Below are 18,434 nucleotides of genomic sequence, written 5' to 3'. Positions count from 1 at the left end.
TCTAGTAAAGTGTAAAAATTCCTACATCCCATCTTCTGAGGACGCCTCTGATCGGGGAAATTTTTTATAGTTATAAATATATAGAAACGCTCAATTGGTCTCAATATAAAGACCAATTTTTTCTGTCTAAATCTTTGAACCGATTTTCTCCCTATATTGATTTATGCGTTGTACAAACTTATGATTTATGTAGCGCATTTAACCATATAAGAGGTTATTGTGCCAATATTTATAATTTTAAAACACAATCTTTACAAAATATTTCAAAAATTATAATTATTTTTTCTTTCAATTCCAAATTTAATTTCTGATGTGAAATTTTTTGGAAAAAAAACAAAATATTAAATTTTTTGGAAAACAATCCGCAGCTGCTCACAAAAAATTAGGTAATTAGTTACATTTTTGTAAATTTTTTTTTCAAAAATGAAAAAATGTACTTCCTCTAGTCTATAGAATTAGTCACGACCAATTTTTGTTATTAGATGGACCCAGAAGGATTTTTTTTTGGGACCAATCTCCCCTAGTTACCTTTATTGATTCATGCAGCATTTCCTCCGAAAAGATAGAGAAAAAAAGCTCCAAATCAGTTGGTAGTTAGCCAATTCTGGTCTAATTTTTTCCCACGATGGAATGATTATTCAGTCATTGTTACAAATTGTTCACTGCACCTTAACAAGAACTGATTTTAATTCAACCAATCAACATACAGAACACTGAGAAGTGTAAAAGAAGCAAAACTATCCACAGCTGACGACTAAATACACTGTATATGTTTGTGTTAAGGAGTAACACCGTGATTTATACTTTTTTTTTTTTGAGACTGGTCCAGACAAACTTTTCTTCAAAGCAAAGGTCGGGGTAACTATTTTTAGCGTATCACCAAAAGAACTTGTACTAAAATTAATTTACTCCAAACTAGTGTAGGGGCGTGCGCAGGATTATGTATAGATTTATTTATGGGGGGGGGGTCCTTGGTTTAATCGCGAACAAAAAAAATCTAGTAAAAAGCAAACATTTCTTGATTCTTTTTTTTTTTTGGTGGGGGGCTAAAGCCCTTTATCCCACCCCCTGCTGATACCCTGCAGAGTAATGTTGTTTATTTCTTTTAACACAAGGAAGTAGTACTCTCATAAGCCCCCAAAATTTTCTAAGTTACCCCATTTGGGGTAATTTACCCCTGTTCCCCTACCACTCCTTTAAAGAACCAAATTAGTTCGGTCTTTTACAATCATAACCGGTCTCAGACCGGTCTAGGATTTTCAAACTGAATCCCAACACTAGTGTAAATCATCATTTACCTTTTACAACATGATATATCGTCATCATCTTGTACGTTGTGGGGGTAATGTCTAAGCTGGTAGTCATATCACATATATATACACACATACTTAAAACCAAAATGAAGATTCCCTTTCATATGGGAAGGGAAGTGGCTCTTACTTCTTGTTCATTGTTTAATTTTTGTGTATTAAAGCTCCAGTGTGTCTTTCATCATGAGAAAATGTAAAAGTCATGTATGCGTAAAAAACATGTGATCAACCATTATCTGACATTGAGTGATTCAATCTCTTTTATATAAATGTTAAATGGCATTGCAAGGTCTCTAATTTAATTAATCAAGAGGTATTCAACAAATCTAATTAATTAATATTTGACTTTGATCATAAAAAAATATTGAAAGTGATGCTGCTAGAGTCAATATCTTGACTGTTAATTTTGCCGGAAATATTTTCACCTAATTTTGTCAGTTGGATATTTGGCCACAACACATATTGGCTGCCTTTTTATGTTTTCATATTGTAGGTTCGAACTTTACCTCCGAGGCTTTACTGTCGTAGCTATCTCAGTCATGGATAAGTGGAAGAAAATAGGAAATACAGTGAGAAAGGAGTAAAGAGCCACGAAAAGGGGCGTCCACAGGGGCTGTAACACCCCTCCCCCTCATTTAAGGAGTTTTTGCTTTTTACTAAAAAAAATTTGGGTGAAGATAAAAATTATTACTCGAAAATAGTTGTATTTTTTTCTTCTCGTATTATTTCTTTTTAAAATTCACCCAGGAAAATTGTACAGCAGAGCAAAAAATTTAATATTCAAAAATTTTTTGCAAGAAAATTTAATATATAAAATATTTTAATTTAAATTTTTTTTCCAAAAAATTAATTATTGGCAAACAGTTCTGTATTTTACAAATTGTTTGCCAAAAGTGTAATTTCTCAGTTTTTTATAAAAATATCTAATTTCTCAGTTTTTTCTAAAATATTTATTTTCTCAATATTTTTCGAGAAAATTAAATTTTTTATGAATAGATATGGATTTTTGAGATTTTTTTACAAAAAAAATTTTTTTTGTGAACATGTATGAATTATTGAAATTTTTTAATTTTTTTTCTTTTAAATATTCGAAAATAAAAAATATTAAATATTCCTTCTTCCCCCAAAAAAACAACAACAAAAACAAACAATTAAATATATATATCTATACTCATGCAAGAATCTTTTGACGAATCCGGGATCATGTGTCTATTTTTGAACACTTTCGACTAGTGTTACCTTAATGAATAATATCTATGATCTTAAATGAGTATTTAAGACATGAAAGAATCTTTAGAAAAAAAGGAATGTTCTAACAGTAGGGACTAGAAATAAAGTTAATGCCTATTATATTTAAAAGCATAAAAAGGTGGGGGAATCAAGGATATCTGCTTGGTTTTTAGATTTTTTTTTCAAAAAATTAAAAAAAAAAATTTATAAATGAATATTTTACAAAAAAATTTCAAGAATGAAATTTCAAATAATATAAAATAGTTTTTTTAAATTTAAAAAAAAAGTTTCACAAATATTATTTTAAAATAAAAAATATTTAAAAAAAAAAATTCAAAACTCCACAGATATTCACATAAAATTAAATATTTTCTAAAAAAAATCCAAATACATATAATTTGAATATTTTTTAAAAAATTTAAAATCCATAACTATTCACTTTTTTTAATTTTTTGAAAAAATTTAAAAATCATCAGCTGTTCAGAAATAATTTTCAAATATTAAATTTTTTTTTGAAAAATTTCAAAAATTCATAAAAAATTTAATTTTTGGAAAAATTATTGTTTTCAAATTTTGGATATTTGGTGTGTGAGAGGGCTATTGCCCATCTAGCCTTCACTCTGCGGACATCCCTGGAAATATGTTACGCTGTAAAATTTACAAAAGGCAGAAATGTATATAGCAAAGTTACCATGCCAAACAATATAATGTACTTTATCATTAGATACTTAATTAATAAATGAATTAATTAAAAAAATATCTAAATTATACTTAAATGCAAAATAGGACAAAGGAATATGTGAAACGTGTTGTAATACCTATGATTTTTCTGATCTATTTGCACATCATTTAAGGAAATTATGTAATGAGAACAATGACAAATATCTCTAAACTTTGTTGTATATCTAAATCCACTTAATTGTACGACAAAATGTATACCTTAAACTTTTTGAGGATGTTCATTCATCATTTTAAACAAAGTATATATAATATATTCATGACCGCCATCTATGTCCCATATACGATTTGAGATAATCAATTAAGATCTAAATTCATCCATGCCTATTGGTTATAATAATTGCCTAATGAAATATAGGTTGCGTGTTTAATATTACCAAGTTGTATATTCCAGTGAATGGACAGATAATATTACAGGGTCTAACATATAAATATGATCAAAGTTTGACCAATATGAATAACGAGGACATTGCAATCGAGTTAACGGCCATATATGAGAGAAGGCCGAGGTCGTCCTGAAGCAAAAGAATAAGCATCATACCTCCATAATGATCATGCTGTCGTCTCGAGCGATGCCTCCCTTCTTCTTCGGGTCAAAGAAAAGGTTCACCAAAAAAGACTAGAAACAATTTTTTGTTTTCCATATAAATTACAAAAAGCAAGCCCCCAAAAAAAAAAAAAAAATCTTGCGGACGTTCGGCTCCGTGTCGGCCAGCACCATCCTTGAGGCCAAGAAGTAGGTTCCGGTTGACGTTTCCAGCTACAGGTACCGAATCGAGCGTGTGTTAGTTGCTGACGGCAGTCAAATCGAAGAAAATGTTATTTCTATGCTTAAATTGTTAAATAAAGGCCGTAGACCTTGATCATGTTACTCTAATTATTGTTCTTGATGAAGTCAAACTTTGTTCCGATATATCTGCTAGAGACGGTATGGTATGTTTTTTATCAATCTGTCCGTATGAAGAAATATGAATCATTAACCAATGTCTTTATCTTAGTACCAGTGACTAAGGATTTATATATTATTTATATATTTCATGAGTTGAAGTATGTATATCTAATTTAGTAGTGGCGTCCGCAGGGGTGGGCTGGAAGGAATGTATCCCCCCCAATAAAATATATCTATATAGATATTTTTTCTTTGACTAGAAAATTTAATATTTAATATTTTTTTTTCCAAAAAAATTAATATTTGAAATGTTATTTAATTTTCTGTGAATTGCTCTGGATTTCTGACATATTTTCTCCGAAATATAGAACATTTTAAGTTTTTTTATCAAAAAAAAAATATTTTAAATTTAATTTTTAAATTTGTTATAAAAAATATTTTTTTGGGAATACCAATGATTTTTTAAATTTCTTTCCAAAACATTTATTATTTAAAAAACTTTTCAAAAAAGTGTTTTTTTGTGAATAGCTGTGAATTTCTTAAATTTTATTCCATAAATTTAATATCTAAAAGTTTAATTTTTGAAAATTTTAGCTTAAACATTATCAAAAAATGTATTTTTTGTGAATAAGAGTTGATGTTTGAAATTTTTTGAAATAGTTGTCAATTTTTGAAATTTTTTTTCGAAAAAATATATATTCGAAATTTTTTTTTCCAAAAATTTTAATTTTTTGAATTTTATCCAAAAAAATCTGCCCCCCTTTCCCCAAAAATATATAATCTTGACGACGCCCCTGTTTAGTATCGATCGATATATTTCTACAGAAAAGAGGGATCCATGCAATTAGAATTTCACACCATTACAAACTTTAGAAAAACGAGACTTTTTCCTTTGTTTATTCGTTATTTAATTAGAAAAATATTTTTCTTTATTGACTGCTGTTTTAATTCTGCCTTTGAAGATACAATCTACCTATCTATTTACCTAGTCTATGAATCTATTTACAAAAACTACATTAACAATGATATAGATTATCTTTTTAACTCGTCATGATGACTCAGTTTGCGTGTGGAAATTTAACTTCATACTGTTTTTGTTTCAATTAGCTTCCTTTGAATAGTGAAAGATGAATGATTTTTACCTCTAAGTAAGAGGGCATTGATTAAAACATAAGTCTACAATATTTCACGCCATTACCTTACTAACACAAAATATACAGTATATGTATTTTGTTGTCAGATGTCGATGTGTCTGATTCGTTCTCCCTAATGACTGTTTAGAACGTTGATTGGTTGAATTAGTAGACTTCTCAACACTAATAACACAGGGGAACAATAAGGGTTGTGGAATCTTGTACAAAGGAATTGGAGGCAATGATGGACTTTATCTATGAGCGCTGAATCCAAAACTAATCTCAGTTTTTCTCTAAGTTATCTTAATTCTGAAATATCTGGGATTATAGTTATTCGGAACTATTATCGTGTTCAGAGTCATATTTTAGCCTTAAAACAATACCCAAATTTAAAAAAATGATTCATAAAACTTATGTAAAAGTGTTTTTTATGGTTATATAGTGGTTTTATTGATTCTGTATCCTGATTTGAACGAGATTTATTTCCATTTTTAGGCGAAAAAATGATGCAAAATACACTCTTCTTTAGACCCTTATAACTTATTTATAATACATAGTGATAAAGAATATCATAGCTTATACTATAGAAAATTATTCAATATATAATTTAAAAAAAGATTTATTGAAAAAGTATGCATCTCCAAGGATTTTTATTCTACTTTGTAGTGATCCCATTTTTTATGGGGGCCGTACAAGCAAATAGTCACACTAAATTGTGTTCCTGACGACCGCCATGAGTCAACACTATCGCAGAAAAACAACAGTTTAACTATTGTATCACCAATAATTTAGTTCCGATTTGAATTATAAATCATGGAATCAATTCATATAAATTTGAAAATAAATTTAGTTTGGGGGCCTTACCTTTGTGCCGTGAATAAGCACCTTTATCTTTGATAATTTTACTCAAAATGTAGGTGTAACCCAATAAGTTTTGCTTAAATTGTCATTTGAGGGAGTCGACGTTCTTTAAATTTATCGAATAGTGACATGTTCATACTATTAGACGTTTATTTTGTTGGATTGTTGTAATATAAAAGGATATCGGGAGAATAACTTTTACTATTATGACTTCATTTAATCAACTCACTAAAGAGTTATATATTATATACATACACGAGACTCAATTTAAACAAACAAGGACAAATATATACACGGACTACTTCCAACATAAAACACTAAACATATATATATACAGATCAGCATTTACATTATTATAATACTAACACCTCCACTTCAATGCAGATCATTCAAATTAATAATTCCTACAAGGTTTAACAATTTAACAAATTTAACTTTAGACAGTCCTTTTGTTAGCATATCAGCCACCATATCTTCACTCCGACAGTAAACGAGTGTAATCTTGTTTGCCTCCACTAGTTCTCTGGTGAAATGATATCTTATATCAATATGCTTTGCTATACCATGATATTGGGGGTTCTTAGTCAAGCTTATGGTCGACTGATTGTCTTCAAAAATTACTGTAGGACTATCACAAGATCTTTCAATATTGCACAATAAATTTCGAATCCAAATGCATTCTTGTGATGCAGCAGAAAGAGCCATATATTCTGCTTCTACAGTCGATAATGCAACCGACTTTTGTTTTTGACTTTTCAAAGATATAGGTCCTTCATTGTATAGAAAAATATAACCACTTCCTATCATCATGATCTCCAGCCCAATCAGAATCTGAAAATCCTACGAGCTCTCCTTAATTATTTTTCTATAACAAAGACCAAGATTCTTCGTGTTCACGTTGCACGCACTGACTCTATTAATGTTATATTCATTCTTTCTGATATACCATTCTGTTGAGGATTCCTTGGTACAGTGAGTTCTCTCTTGATGCCTTCACTTACCAAATATTGACTGAATTCTTTGGATATGTACTCTCCTCCATATAATTTTCCTACTATTAGCAACATTCACAAACGTTTGATACAATAATTTAAATTTTTTTCCCACCAAAATACTACCAAGACATGTAGTCACAGGAAAAGTTGGGATGAAAACTTAATTTGTTCCTTTTATTAATATTTATGTCAAAAAGAAACGAAAAGACTTAGAAGCGTTCCATCATTTTGCCGTTCCCTTTATTTTTTTTTTCGTTCTGCGTTCTGTTCCGTGTTCCAATCATAAGGTAGTACCAAATACAGAGTACGGCAGCAAATCGTGACGTCCACTTAGATAGTTTTAGGGAGGCTTCATTTGAGAACTAGGTTTCAAGATTATTTAACACAATAATTCGGTGAATATTAACGTTCAAATTTGCTACAATTGACTAAAATCGGCTCATTCATTGGAGAGATAGAGTATAGCCGATTTGATTCGTGGCCAGCACAGCAACAAGACAAGAAAAACTGTAGTGTAGTGTAGCAGGCGGATTTGTTTACATTCTCGACCAAATGATGAGCCTTGGCCCCATGATTCATAATTATTGAACTGGTCAAGTTCATATATTCGAGTTAAGGTAGAGTACTGGAAACTTTCATGTTCGATAAGAGCCTTCAAAAACCGCCTTTCAGCCCCTCCCCCCGTTCTACTGCCACAAAATAGGTATCCCAAACTTCTGTCTTTACTTTATCAGCCCTTTAAATCATATTTAAAAAGGTTAAAAAACATTATAAACTTTGATTTCTTGAACTTTTTATAAGTGATATATGAACGAAACGCTAATATCTCATTTTTCCGTTCAGCGTTCAAGGTTGAAAAAAAAAATTACGTTCCGTTCACAAGCCTGGAAACTAAAAAAGCAAATGGATGATATTGGCAACGTTGAGTTGTGAACATGCATACCATCATAATAATAATATTAATTTGAGAATTGAATTCGGAATTAGACAGTAACGGTTTCATATATTATGTTATTTTGAATTTTGACAACAATAATAAACAATTCTGATGATATAATTGAACCGAAAATCTGAATACCAAAAAAGCTTCAAAAATATATTTTGTACCCTTAATATACATTGTACTCATCAAAACAAGAGTGATTCGTTCAAGGACATGATGAAACAACAAAAGGGTTGATTTGACTTATATCTTTAAATTACAAATTACATACGTTTTTAATTTGTTATTACCTTATTTTTATGGTTGAATAATTATCTGATAAAAAATGGGTTTAACACCTCAACTGTGTTTGAAATGACTTGACAATTTTTCTTACTGTAAATGAGTACATATTATTATGGATATGTTGATACAAATTTTTTAAGAATACTTTTTGTATATACATGTATACTAGTGATTTATACGAATGCATGTAGGACTGAATTGTATATCGTCCCACAATCCTTGATACGTTTACAACTCTTCCGTTTTTTTTTTAAATTTATTAAGCCCGAAGTAATTTATATTATAATGATGTACTTACAATTAAAACAGATTTGTCTTCAATTCAGATAGTCTATTTAAAGAAGTACCTTGTACATAATACTTGGACAATTGTATTTTAGTTATTGTTAGATAGATCCTTTAAGTTTGATCATTATCTAATTATCTAAACAGGGAGTCAGAACAATTCCTAACACCGCGTAATGCAAAATCTGCAGTATTTGAAACTGCGTTATGTGGGGACACCCTGTAGTTACTAACTATGTCCTTTCTAGTGTTCAACATAGCCTCTTTCAAAAGACAAGATGGCTGAAGTTTACAATAGGAGGTGTGTGGCGTGAACTTATTATTATACGTTCTAGCTATCATATATTATTCATTCTAGCTATCATTGTTTATTCGTTCTCGCTATCATTTATTATTATTCGATCTAGCTATCATTTATTCTAATACGTTCTAGCTATCATTTTTATTTTCATCGTTTTAATATTATTCAATCCTAAGTATAATTGAAGAAAAGATATAAACACCGTAGACCTAAAGGACCAATCAAGGCCTACGCAGGATTAAATTAAAAGGGGGGTAGTTTGGTTTTTGGATTTTTTTTGAAAAAATTTCAAAAAATTAGATTTTTTAGAAAAATATTTCAAAAAAAAAATCAAATATTTTTTTTCGAAAAAAAAAAAAAAAATTTAGCTATTTTAATTTTTTGTAAAAAAGTTTCAAAAATCCCAGCCTATTAACAAAAAATTAACCCCTGCAAAACGTCATTGACCATAGGTTTTTTTTGTTAGGACAGATTTTTTGAATGTTAAAAAAGACAAGCGGGGGGGCAGCTCCTCCAGTACTGCAGACGTCAGGCAAGGCAATCAGTCCTAGGACGGATCCAACACCAATTGTAGTGCACTAATTACGTAGACTCTAATTTGCATGTACATACAATATACATAGTACAAGGGACATATATGCATAAGATTACTTTTTTCCCATATATCTTAATTCAACAAATTATGTATTTACGTCCTACTACAAATAAACTCCAGATGACGTCGCAATATTTGCAAAAAAAAACACCTTTCAAGGTTTTCTAATCCTTTATTTTTTCGCTCTCTCAAACTCCTTGCTATACTAATAATCCCTGATGATAAAATCACGACTTTATAACTTTTCTAAATCTTCATCACGTTGAATTTCCATCCTCATTTAAAACTACACAATATGTGGTGCGTCAATATAAAAATAATTTTAAAAAAAAGGAGAAAAAGCCAATTCATTTTACATCATATACCATAGTCCATATACATATGTACATTCTAGCAAAGGTTTACCCGGTGTTACTCAGGCCAAGGAGGGAGCGGGAAATCACATTGACAATGGTCAATATTATTTCTTATAATGTTTAGAACTCTTCGGTACGGGCGATTGGAATTGTGAAAAGGAACACAAATATACCAAGATTTTTTTTTGTACTTGCAAAAAAAAAAGGACATGGATTATTATGTCTTCAAAAAAATACCCCTCGATAACTGGTTGCAAATATTGCAAAAATTATAAAGTAAATTGTTTCAGAAATTAAAAATAATGAAATGTAAAGTTAAATTCTTAATTTTTTTTTTATTACAAAAAGCATTGTTTTTTGGTATTTCTTCTTAAAAATTGAAAATTGACTTTCCATGAAAAAAAAAAAAATTGAAAAACGATTAAGAAAATGACAGATATCTCATTCAAAAATCAGTTTTTATGTGTTAAATTTATATGCAAATGAATTTTCAGACAAACTTCTACAAAATTTATTAAAGAATCCAAAAATTCATTATCAAATAATTTTTTTACACCTGAAACAAAAAAACCAGACGAAATTACGATTTTCACCGATTTCTTTTTTATCATAACTATTTGATTTTAGAATAAATTTAGAAAACAAAGTTATTCGTATATTTTGTTTTTGGATTTTTAATTCAACCCTCTATCTAGTCTCCTGAACTCCGAAATATTTTGTTTTTGTTTTGGTAAAGATTTAGACTAAACAGGTTCAAAAGAGGCATTTATGCAAAGTTTTGACCTCCTAGGTTCAACTGTTGGGGCACCCATATAGAACCTACCAGGTTCAAAAGAGGCATTTATGCAAAGTTTTGACCTCCTAGGTCTAACCGTTTGGGCACCCATAAAGGGCCTACATACAGACAAACTGTATTTAAATATACAGGGATAAAACAATGTTGGACTCCTGGGTTTTTAAAATAACTTCAACTCTTGCGTCCTTCAATATAGAAGGACGTTCCATTAAGAGAATTTCATAATGTGACCATTATATAAAATTTGAATACTCAGTCAGTTTATAATATTTGAAATATTTGTTTGTTTACAAAGAAAGTTCTTGATATTTGTCCTGAAAAGTTATTTAAAAAGTAACAGTGATTCAACTTAAGAGCCATCTAGCAATTAAAATGTAATTTATGTATGTGTGTATTAGTATTGAGACTCCGTCCAGCACATAATTTTTTTCCCGGTTTGATCTTAAGTGATTTTTTCTAGACCGATTTGTACCGATTTTTCAGTCGAGACTGAGGTCTCAGACCAGGGACCGATTTTGATCCGGTCTGACTCTATGGACAGATTTTTTTCGGTCGCAATTTATGGACAGATTTTTTTGCTCATAAATTATGAGAGACCTTTTTTTCTAGATCAACTGTCATTCATTTTTTTTCAAAAAAATCTCAATAGTACACGATAAGTTCTATAACAAATACTGTATACTTATTAGTGACGGTGGGATCAAAATTAATCCGAACTATCTCTGTTTAAACTTTGCATAACGTCGTTAAACTTGAAAAAAACATATTATATCATATTATAAAAAATTTATTTGTAAAATCTAGATGTGAGTGTGCTCATGAAAAATGGAGGGTAACACCAATGATTTGTTGGGTGTTCTCTTCTATATCATTAAAAAAAATATGTATGTGTATAACTACGGATAATTCTGCTTACTACCGCTAGTAGGAATATATAGTAATTATCACAATAAAATTCGTTCAAATTTGATCCCTTTCCAAAAATTGTATCCCTAAAATTTTTCAAAAAAGTTATTTGTTAAATTTGCCATGTATAAAAAAGAACCATTCTGTCAAAACTTTCAAAAAAAGCAATTTGCGACACACTAAAAGGCTTAATCAGAACACTTTTGTTGATATAAATTAACGATCATTTGTCTAAGAATATAAATGTAATATAGACTTAATTTTGAGGAAAAACATTATGCTTGGATTTCTTGCGACGGTCAACATATATGTATAAAATTTACTAATGATAAAAACAGGACAAGCAATTCAGGTGAAAAAAGACAGAAACAACTCTGTACAAAAAAACATTTTTGATGAACAAATTTCATCCTATCTTTTAAGTAATATACTTTTATTTTACTTAGTAACCTTTATCAACCGTAAGATTTTTTATTTCTCACCCATATGTTAAAATTTTCACAACATATGTTTAAGGTAGAGTTTTTGTTTTTATTTGTATATCATTTCTTTAGAACCATTTTTTTTCTCATACCTTATAAACCACTCGTATTATAAGTAGAATCTATGACAAATAGACCTCATCATTTACAATATCAATTAATAGTAGTACTATTATTTATTGATAATAATAATGGTACGTGTCCCCTCTCATGAGAAAATATTTATTGGTGTTGGGAGTCAGTTTGAAAATCCTAGACTGGTCTAAATCGGTCTCAAAAAAAAAAAAATTGCTCTCACATAAAATTCGGTCTTACCGATTCTATAGATAAATTGTTTATGACGTCAGTTATGAACATGGATGAGGAAGAAAGGAATATACAGAAGTGACAAGGTTTTTTATATGGCTGTTTGGCTTAGTTAGAGAGACAACTAATAAATATTCTGACCTTGAGACGTTTAGTGCAGTCGTTAAACCAGTGGATATTATGTTAAAATCCGGCTGGAAAAAATCAGCCAATTAAATTTATGACTGTTTGGTAAAGCCTACCAAAGTTAACAGCAGACGGTAATGATATATTTTATAGCTCTATTTTATATAAATTTTTCTCCAAAAAATTTTATAATTGAAATCTTTTGTGAACAGCTGTGAATTTTGATTTTTCTTTAAAAAATGCTAACTTTTGAAGAATGGATATCGATTTTGGAATTTTTTTTCAAAATATTAAATTTTTTGTTAATATCTAAAGGATTTTTGAAATTTTTTGGAAACAGCTGTATATTTTGATTTTTTCCCCCAAAAAATCTTAATTTTTTGACAATATATTTTTGTGAATAGCTAAACATTTTTAAATTTTTTGAGAAAACAGCTGTAGATTTTGATTTTTTTTTTCCCAAAAAAACTTAATTTTGTGACAGTAAATTTTTGTAATAAGAGTTTTTTTTTTATTTTTTGATTTTTGAGCTTTCTTTCTAAAATATTTTGAATTTTTTTTCCAAAAAAATTGACCCCTTCCAAATTTTAATCCTGTGGTTATTTAATTTAAAAATGCTTTGTACCGGTAAGGGGTACTGGGCTTAAACAAATATTTTACAAGTGGTACATCACTAATAAACGGTTGAGAATCCCTTCTCTATGAGATCACTTTACAATAACGTCATAAGAAGTTATAAATCATGACGAACGGCAAACAGAAAGAAATAGACCGATCTGGCAAAAAGTTGGTGTGTGTTCTTCCAAGAGATGTTACTAACTAAACATAACCTCGATACGCGCCAGTAGTGCCATCTCATGGACTTTTCTAACAACTTTCGTAAAACAAATATAAATCCATATAACAAATTTTGAATTTTTACAACCAAACTGGAAATAAATCGGTCTTAGACCTAGCTTAACACTAATATGTATGTACATACCTGTTGTTACAATATGTTGAAGATAAATCTTTTAGTCCATGTGTATATATGTATTTGAAAATAGCAGTAGACAGATGGTTTATTAATGTTTTATTTTTTCTAAAGAAAAGATTTCTTTTATACTGACAATGTAAGGGATAGAGTTGCTGTTGAACAGTTATACTTTATATATAATATAGGTGAGTGTAAATTCCTACATCTTGGAGTCATTTTTCAAGCTGCATATGTATGTGAAATGTAGTAAGTTCTACATTGAAATAAGTAACAAATATTCCTTCTTCCTCCCTGAGGTTGAAAGATCTATTCTCACGATAAACGAAGCAAAAAAAAAATATATTTTTAAATAAATTGTTATATGTAGTACGTCATAAAAGAATAAGTAAGCATATTATCTCGGCAAATAATTTTCTTGAAGAAGAAGAAAAAAAAACCCTCTTTGATATTATAATGATTCTAATAATACAATTCTTCTTCCTTTACACAATCATTATTCTTCTTAAAACCATGAGAATTTCTTTTACCTATTTGGATATGCAGTTAATTATATAATTTAGCTTAAGAATAAATGAAAATTCTCTTGGGAGCTGTTAGAAGCTCGATAACCTTGATAATTTTCTTGATCATAGATGTAGAAAAACGTTGTTTAGAAAGAATGTGTGTTAATCTTTTACAGGCATAATTTGTAAGATCGATTTTTGCTTTAAATTCCAATTCAGCCATTTCTGAGAATCGAAATATGTTTATAATATCAAAAGTAATAGTACGTACAAACAAGGAACCTTTTCTCAGCATTGCCTCAAAATCTTTTTGAAACGATAAGTTTGTCTTTCTTTCTTTACAACAAACTCTGAGGTAGTAGATTTAACTGTACAAAACAGAAGATGAGTAAGTTTTTTTGGAATTAAATGAGGGGTTAAATTGATGAATAAAACGTGTTCGAAGTTTGTTGATAATTTTTTTGTCTTCCAATACCCATTTGTGGAATTGAAAGCGTTTTAGAGGTCTATAAATTCGGAAAACAATTTCAATAAGCTTATAATCTGAATCAGAACGAGACCAGTAAAAAGCATTTTTAGTTTTGGATAAGATAGATGAAGATATAAGGGTCAGATCAATTGGAGAAGTATTCTACCCAATTTTTCAGGACAAAATCTCTTCTGAGCTGAAAATTCTAATTATGTCAATCTCAGTTCTATCATGAGCTTAGATAAAGTTTTTTGATTAGGGAACTGACGATTCGTATTATATAAGTAAACATTTAAATATCCTATGATCAATAGAGGATAAAAGACATTCTTACAAACATTTATAATAGATTGAAAGAAGGTGGGACATTTCAAAGTAGGCCCATATGCGTTTATAATATAAAAATACTACTTTTTGTTGGAATAAAATTTTTATGCCAATCTCCAACCCTTGATAATTATTATTTAACACAATTAGGTTCTTTTATTGATTTGGAAATTAGAGAAAGTATTCCCCTATCCATACCAGAGCCTAAGAAAAAGTAATGATAATTATAAAGAATAAAAATAGGATGTTTTAATGTACAAGATCCTGAGGTAAGAACCTTAACATCTTGAAAGCATGTAATTTCAGGTTTATCACGAACTAAACTTTTCATTAAGACGTGATGGGAAATACGGTTTTTTCCTCCCCTTGTGTTTAATGAAATAATTTCACCAATTACCACATTGATTTCCTGACACTTAGAGATCGGTTGTATAGAAAAATCTTCAATTTTGGTCTGCTTTTTAAACAACATCAATATGATAAACGATTGAAATATTTCCTTATTAAAAAAATCCAAATTTAATTAAAAAAAAAAAAAAAGAAAGAACTTTGCTCATTGTGAAATCTGTTCTGATGTACTCATTACTGCTTTTTATATGATTATAATATATTTATAATATTTCCAGGTTTTAGATCTTGGTTTTAATCTACTGAGAAACATTCCTCCCGGATCTTTTCGAGGTTTAAATTCCTTGACTCTGCTTGCCGTTGATGGAAATCCCATTCCCACTCTGAATAGAATTGTATTTGAAGATGTCAGATCCTCGATAAAGGGTCTAAGTTTGGGTGGGCGATTTTTAGTCTGTGATTGTAAAGTTGCTTGGATTTCTGAGTGGATCCTCCTTCAAAATCTGCAGGTTACTTCCAGAGAAGAAAATCCTCAGTTTTGTGGTTCACCTCAACATCTCCGTTATAAAAACTTTTATGAACTTGGGCCCAATGGTAAGTCTCCAGGGGTCTCTGCAGGGCATATGCAGGTTATGGGCTGGAGGGGCTGTATCTCTCCCCCAACGAACTCCACGTTTTCAAAAAAAAAAAAAATTCGTCATTTGTTTTTCAATTTAATTTTTGTGAATAGCTGGGAATTTTTGAAATTTTTGTGAATAGCTTTGGATTTTAATTCATATTAGGTAAATCGATGTGAATTTATGAATTTTTTTTTGAAAAATGTTTCTTGGAAATTTCATTTTTGAGATTTTTTGTTACAAGGTGAAGATTTTGGAAAAAAAATCAATTTTTTGTTAATAGCTATGGATTTTTGAAATTTTTTTCCAAACAATTTAATATTTGTGAACAACTCTAGTTTTTTGAATTTTTTTTGTGAACAGCTTTAGATTTTTGAATTTTTTTTGTGGACAGCTTTAAGTTTTTGAAATTTTTTTTCCAAAAATGCAATTTCTTGTGAAAATCTATGGATTTTTGATTGTTTTTTCCTAAAAATTTAATATCTGAATAGTAATGGAATTTGGATTTTTTTTTTTTTCAATAAAATTCCAAAAACTAAACTATAAATATAATATTGCGAGGCCCCGGCTCTCTAAATTAATTATCATTAGTGTTATTAGATAATTTATTTTGAATTATTCTTATTTTAGATTTGTCGTGTGAGCCAATTACAACAACCACGACTACGACAACCACAACCACGACAACCACCACCACCACAACAACAACTACCACTACTTCAACGACAACCACTACAGCTAAACCAACATCCTCTCACAATTACAGCATACTCCCGTTTATAAACAGACAAAAGCAAACTAAATCAGAACCACCCATGAATCGAGGAGAAGTATCTTCAGTAGACCCTTCAACAATACTGGGTAAGCCAGGTGATATTGTAACAAAGATTAAAATGGCATTTGGTAGTGACGACAAAGCCACAGAATTAGGTCGAAGTCATCAAAAAATAAGCTCAACTGGGATAGGACGAATCATTGCAAAACCAAGAGATTCATTTATATCACAACCAAATACGCCAAAAAGGGACACAGTACCTCAAACGAGTGTTTCTTTTGGTTCGAAGCCTCTGCTAACCCAAGAAAAAGTTAATAATAGACCGTTGTCATCCCTAAGACAGTACTCACCTCAAGTTAAAATACCAGAAGTGGTTGTGAGAGATGCATTTAAAGAAGATAACTCAATAATTATCAAATGGAGCTCCGAAACATCCAATATTCTTGGTTTTCGCATTGTGTATAGGCTTTTCGGAAAGCCGGATTTTAAACAGGGGCCTCCTTTATCTCCAACTGAACGAGAATTTAGAATTAAAAATGTTCCCTCAAATGTAAGTTGCTCGTCAAAAAAAAAAAAATGTGTTCCAAAATATATTTTATTAAAATGTGTGAATCTTAGGAGTGTATTATCGTGTGTGTCATCTCACTAGAGGAAGTGAACATTAGCCCAGAAACTGTACCTTTTGATCAGTGTAGGGAACTCAGAACAGAAGGGGTTGGAGCTCACCGAAAATTAGATTACATCATTATTCCTGCATCTGCGGCAATTGTTGCTACAGTCATCATTGCCGTAATTATTTTCATTGCTTGTATGAAAACAAGTCAAAAGCTTAAAAGTGCTAAAGTATTTAAAGCTATTAAAATTAACTTTGTCAATTTAAGTTAAATATGTATTTAAATGTTACAGATGGTGCTTGATCAAAAACCTTTGCACGGAATTGGAATGGGCGGTGGAGGTGGAATGCATAATCCAGGGCCCCCGTTAGCGGAATTGGCTGCTTTGGGGTTAGCTCCAACAACTCCTAAAGATTGGGACCAATTATCTATGTATAGTCAAAGGTCCTCGAGATCGCGATTATATCCAGATCGTGGAGGTAAAATTGTACCTATATAACTAGTTAACAATCAATTGTTCAAATGTTACCTTCTTAAGGCTCTATAAATGCGGGATATATTCCTGATGATGCTCGATCCCACATATCACAAATGAGTGCATCTAGAAGTAAATCCAGGTCAATTAATGATTTGACTGGAAAACATTCTTCTATAGGTTTAAGTCGAGCAGGTAATTTTTAATTATTTCCTTGCATTAGATCCTATCCTTTCTGTAGTATTTAGCAAACATAATTAATATAAGTACCTATACTAATAAACAAATTGATGTATTGTGATCAAAAAGGTGCGGCATTTGTTCACTCCGTTTTACGTAACTGAAGTTCTTTGAACAAATAGACTAAACAAAAATTTGATAAAACACTCAAACAATTGGGCTCTCATGCGATCCTCGTATTTTTACTATAGGATCATCCCGGTCATCAGGATTATGGCAAGAGGCTCTTATCAATCCTGATTTTGCAATTAGTGGTGAGAACACACTGCGAAAAGAAATTTTACTTCTCAGAAAACTTCAACGAAATGGAATCATCGAATTAAAACACTAAAACTTTTTTTTATTTTTATTAAACAAACAAATTAAAATATCGATTTTGCTCAATTCGTGATCAATGCAACACGTGTTTTTAGTCAAAAACTTACTTTTATGCCATACTCAAAGTTAAAAAATAAAGTAACATTATTACTCTGTAGAACTATTAAATCTAAATATTATTATATATACTAGAAAATCTTCTTCTTTCTCTATTTTGTTTCATTTCTATACAAAA

At 30.1% G+C, this 18,434-nt stretch overlaps 1 protein-coding gene across 2 annotated transcripts in view; it reads left to right on the top strand.

Moving 5' to 3' along the window:
* Window positions 1-18,434, top strand: part of haf (leucine-rich repeat and fibronectin type-III domain-containing protein hattifattener) — a 39,875-nt gene that overhangs the window by 19,409 nt on the left and 2,032 nt on the right. Inside the window, exons 3-8 of one of the 2 annotated variants that reach the window (XM_040712351.2) lie at window positions 15,439-15,754; window positions 16,408-17,102; window positions 17,171-17,395; window positions 17,459-17,645; window positions 17,705-17,836; window positions 18,073-18,399. In XM_040712351.2, the coding sequence (XP_040568285.1) occupies window positions 15,439-15,754; window positions 16,408-17,102; window positions 17,171-17,395; window positions 17,459-17,645; window positions 17,705-17,836; window positions 18,073-18,212 (1,695 nt within the window). In that variant the 3' untranslated portion in view covers window positions 18,213-18,399. Of the gene's footprint in view, window positions 1-15,438; window positions 15,755-16,407; window positions 17,103-17,170; window positions 17,396-17,458; window positions 17,646-17,704; window positions 17,837-18,072; window positions 18,400-18,434 lie in introns of those variants that run through there. The other variant, XM_040712350.2, reaches the window with a different exon arrangement.

The sequence above is a fragment of the Lepeophtheirus salmonis genome, chromosome 5, assembly GCF_016086655.4.
Source record: "Lepeophtheirus salmonis chromosome 5, UVic_Lsal_1.4, whole genome shotgun sequence".
Taxonomy (NCBI): domain Eukaryota; kingdom Metazoa; phylum Arthropoda; class Copepoda; order Siphonostomatoida; family Caligidae; genus Lepeophtheirus; species Lepeophtheirus salmonis.
The sequence above is the reverse complement of the archived record's forward strand: the minus strand, read 5'-3'. Positions and strand labels throughout refer to the sequence as shown.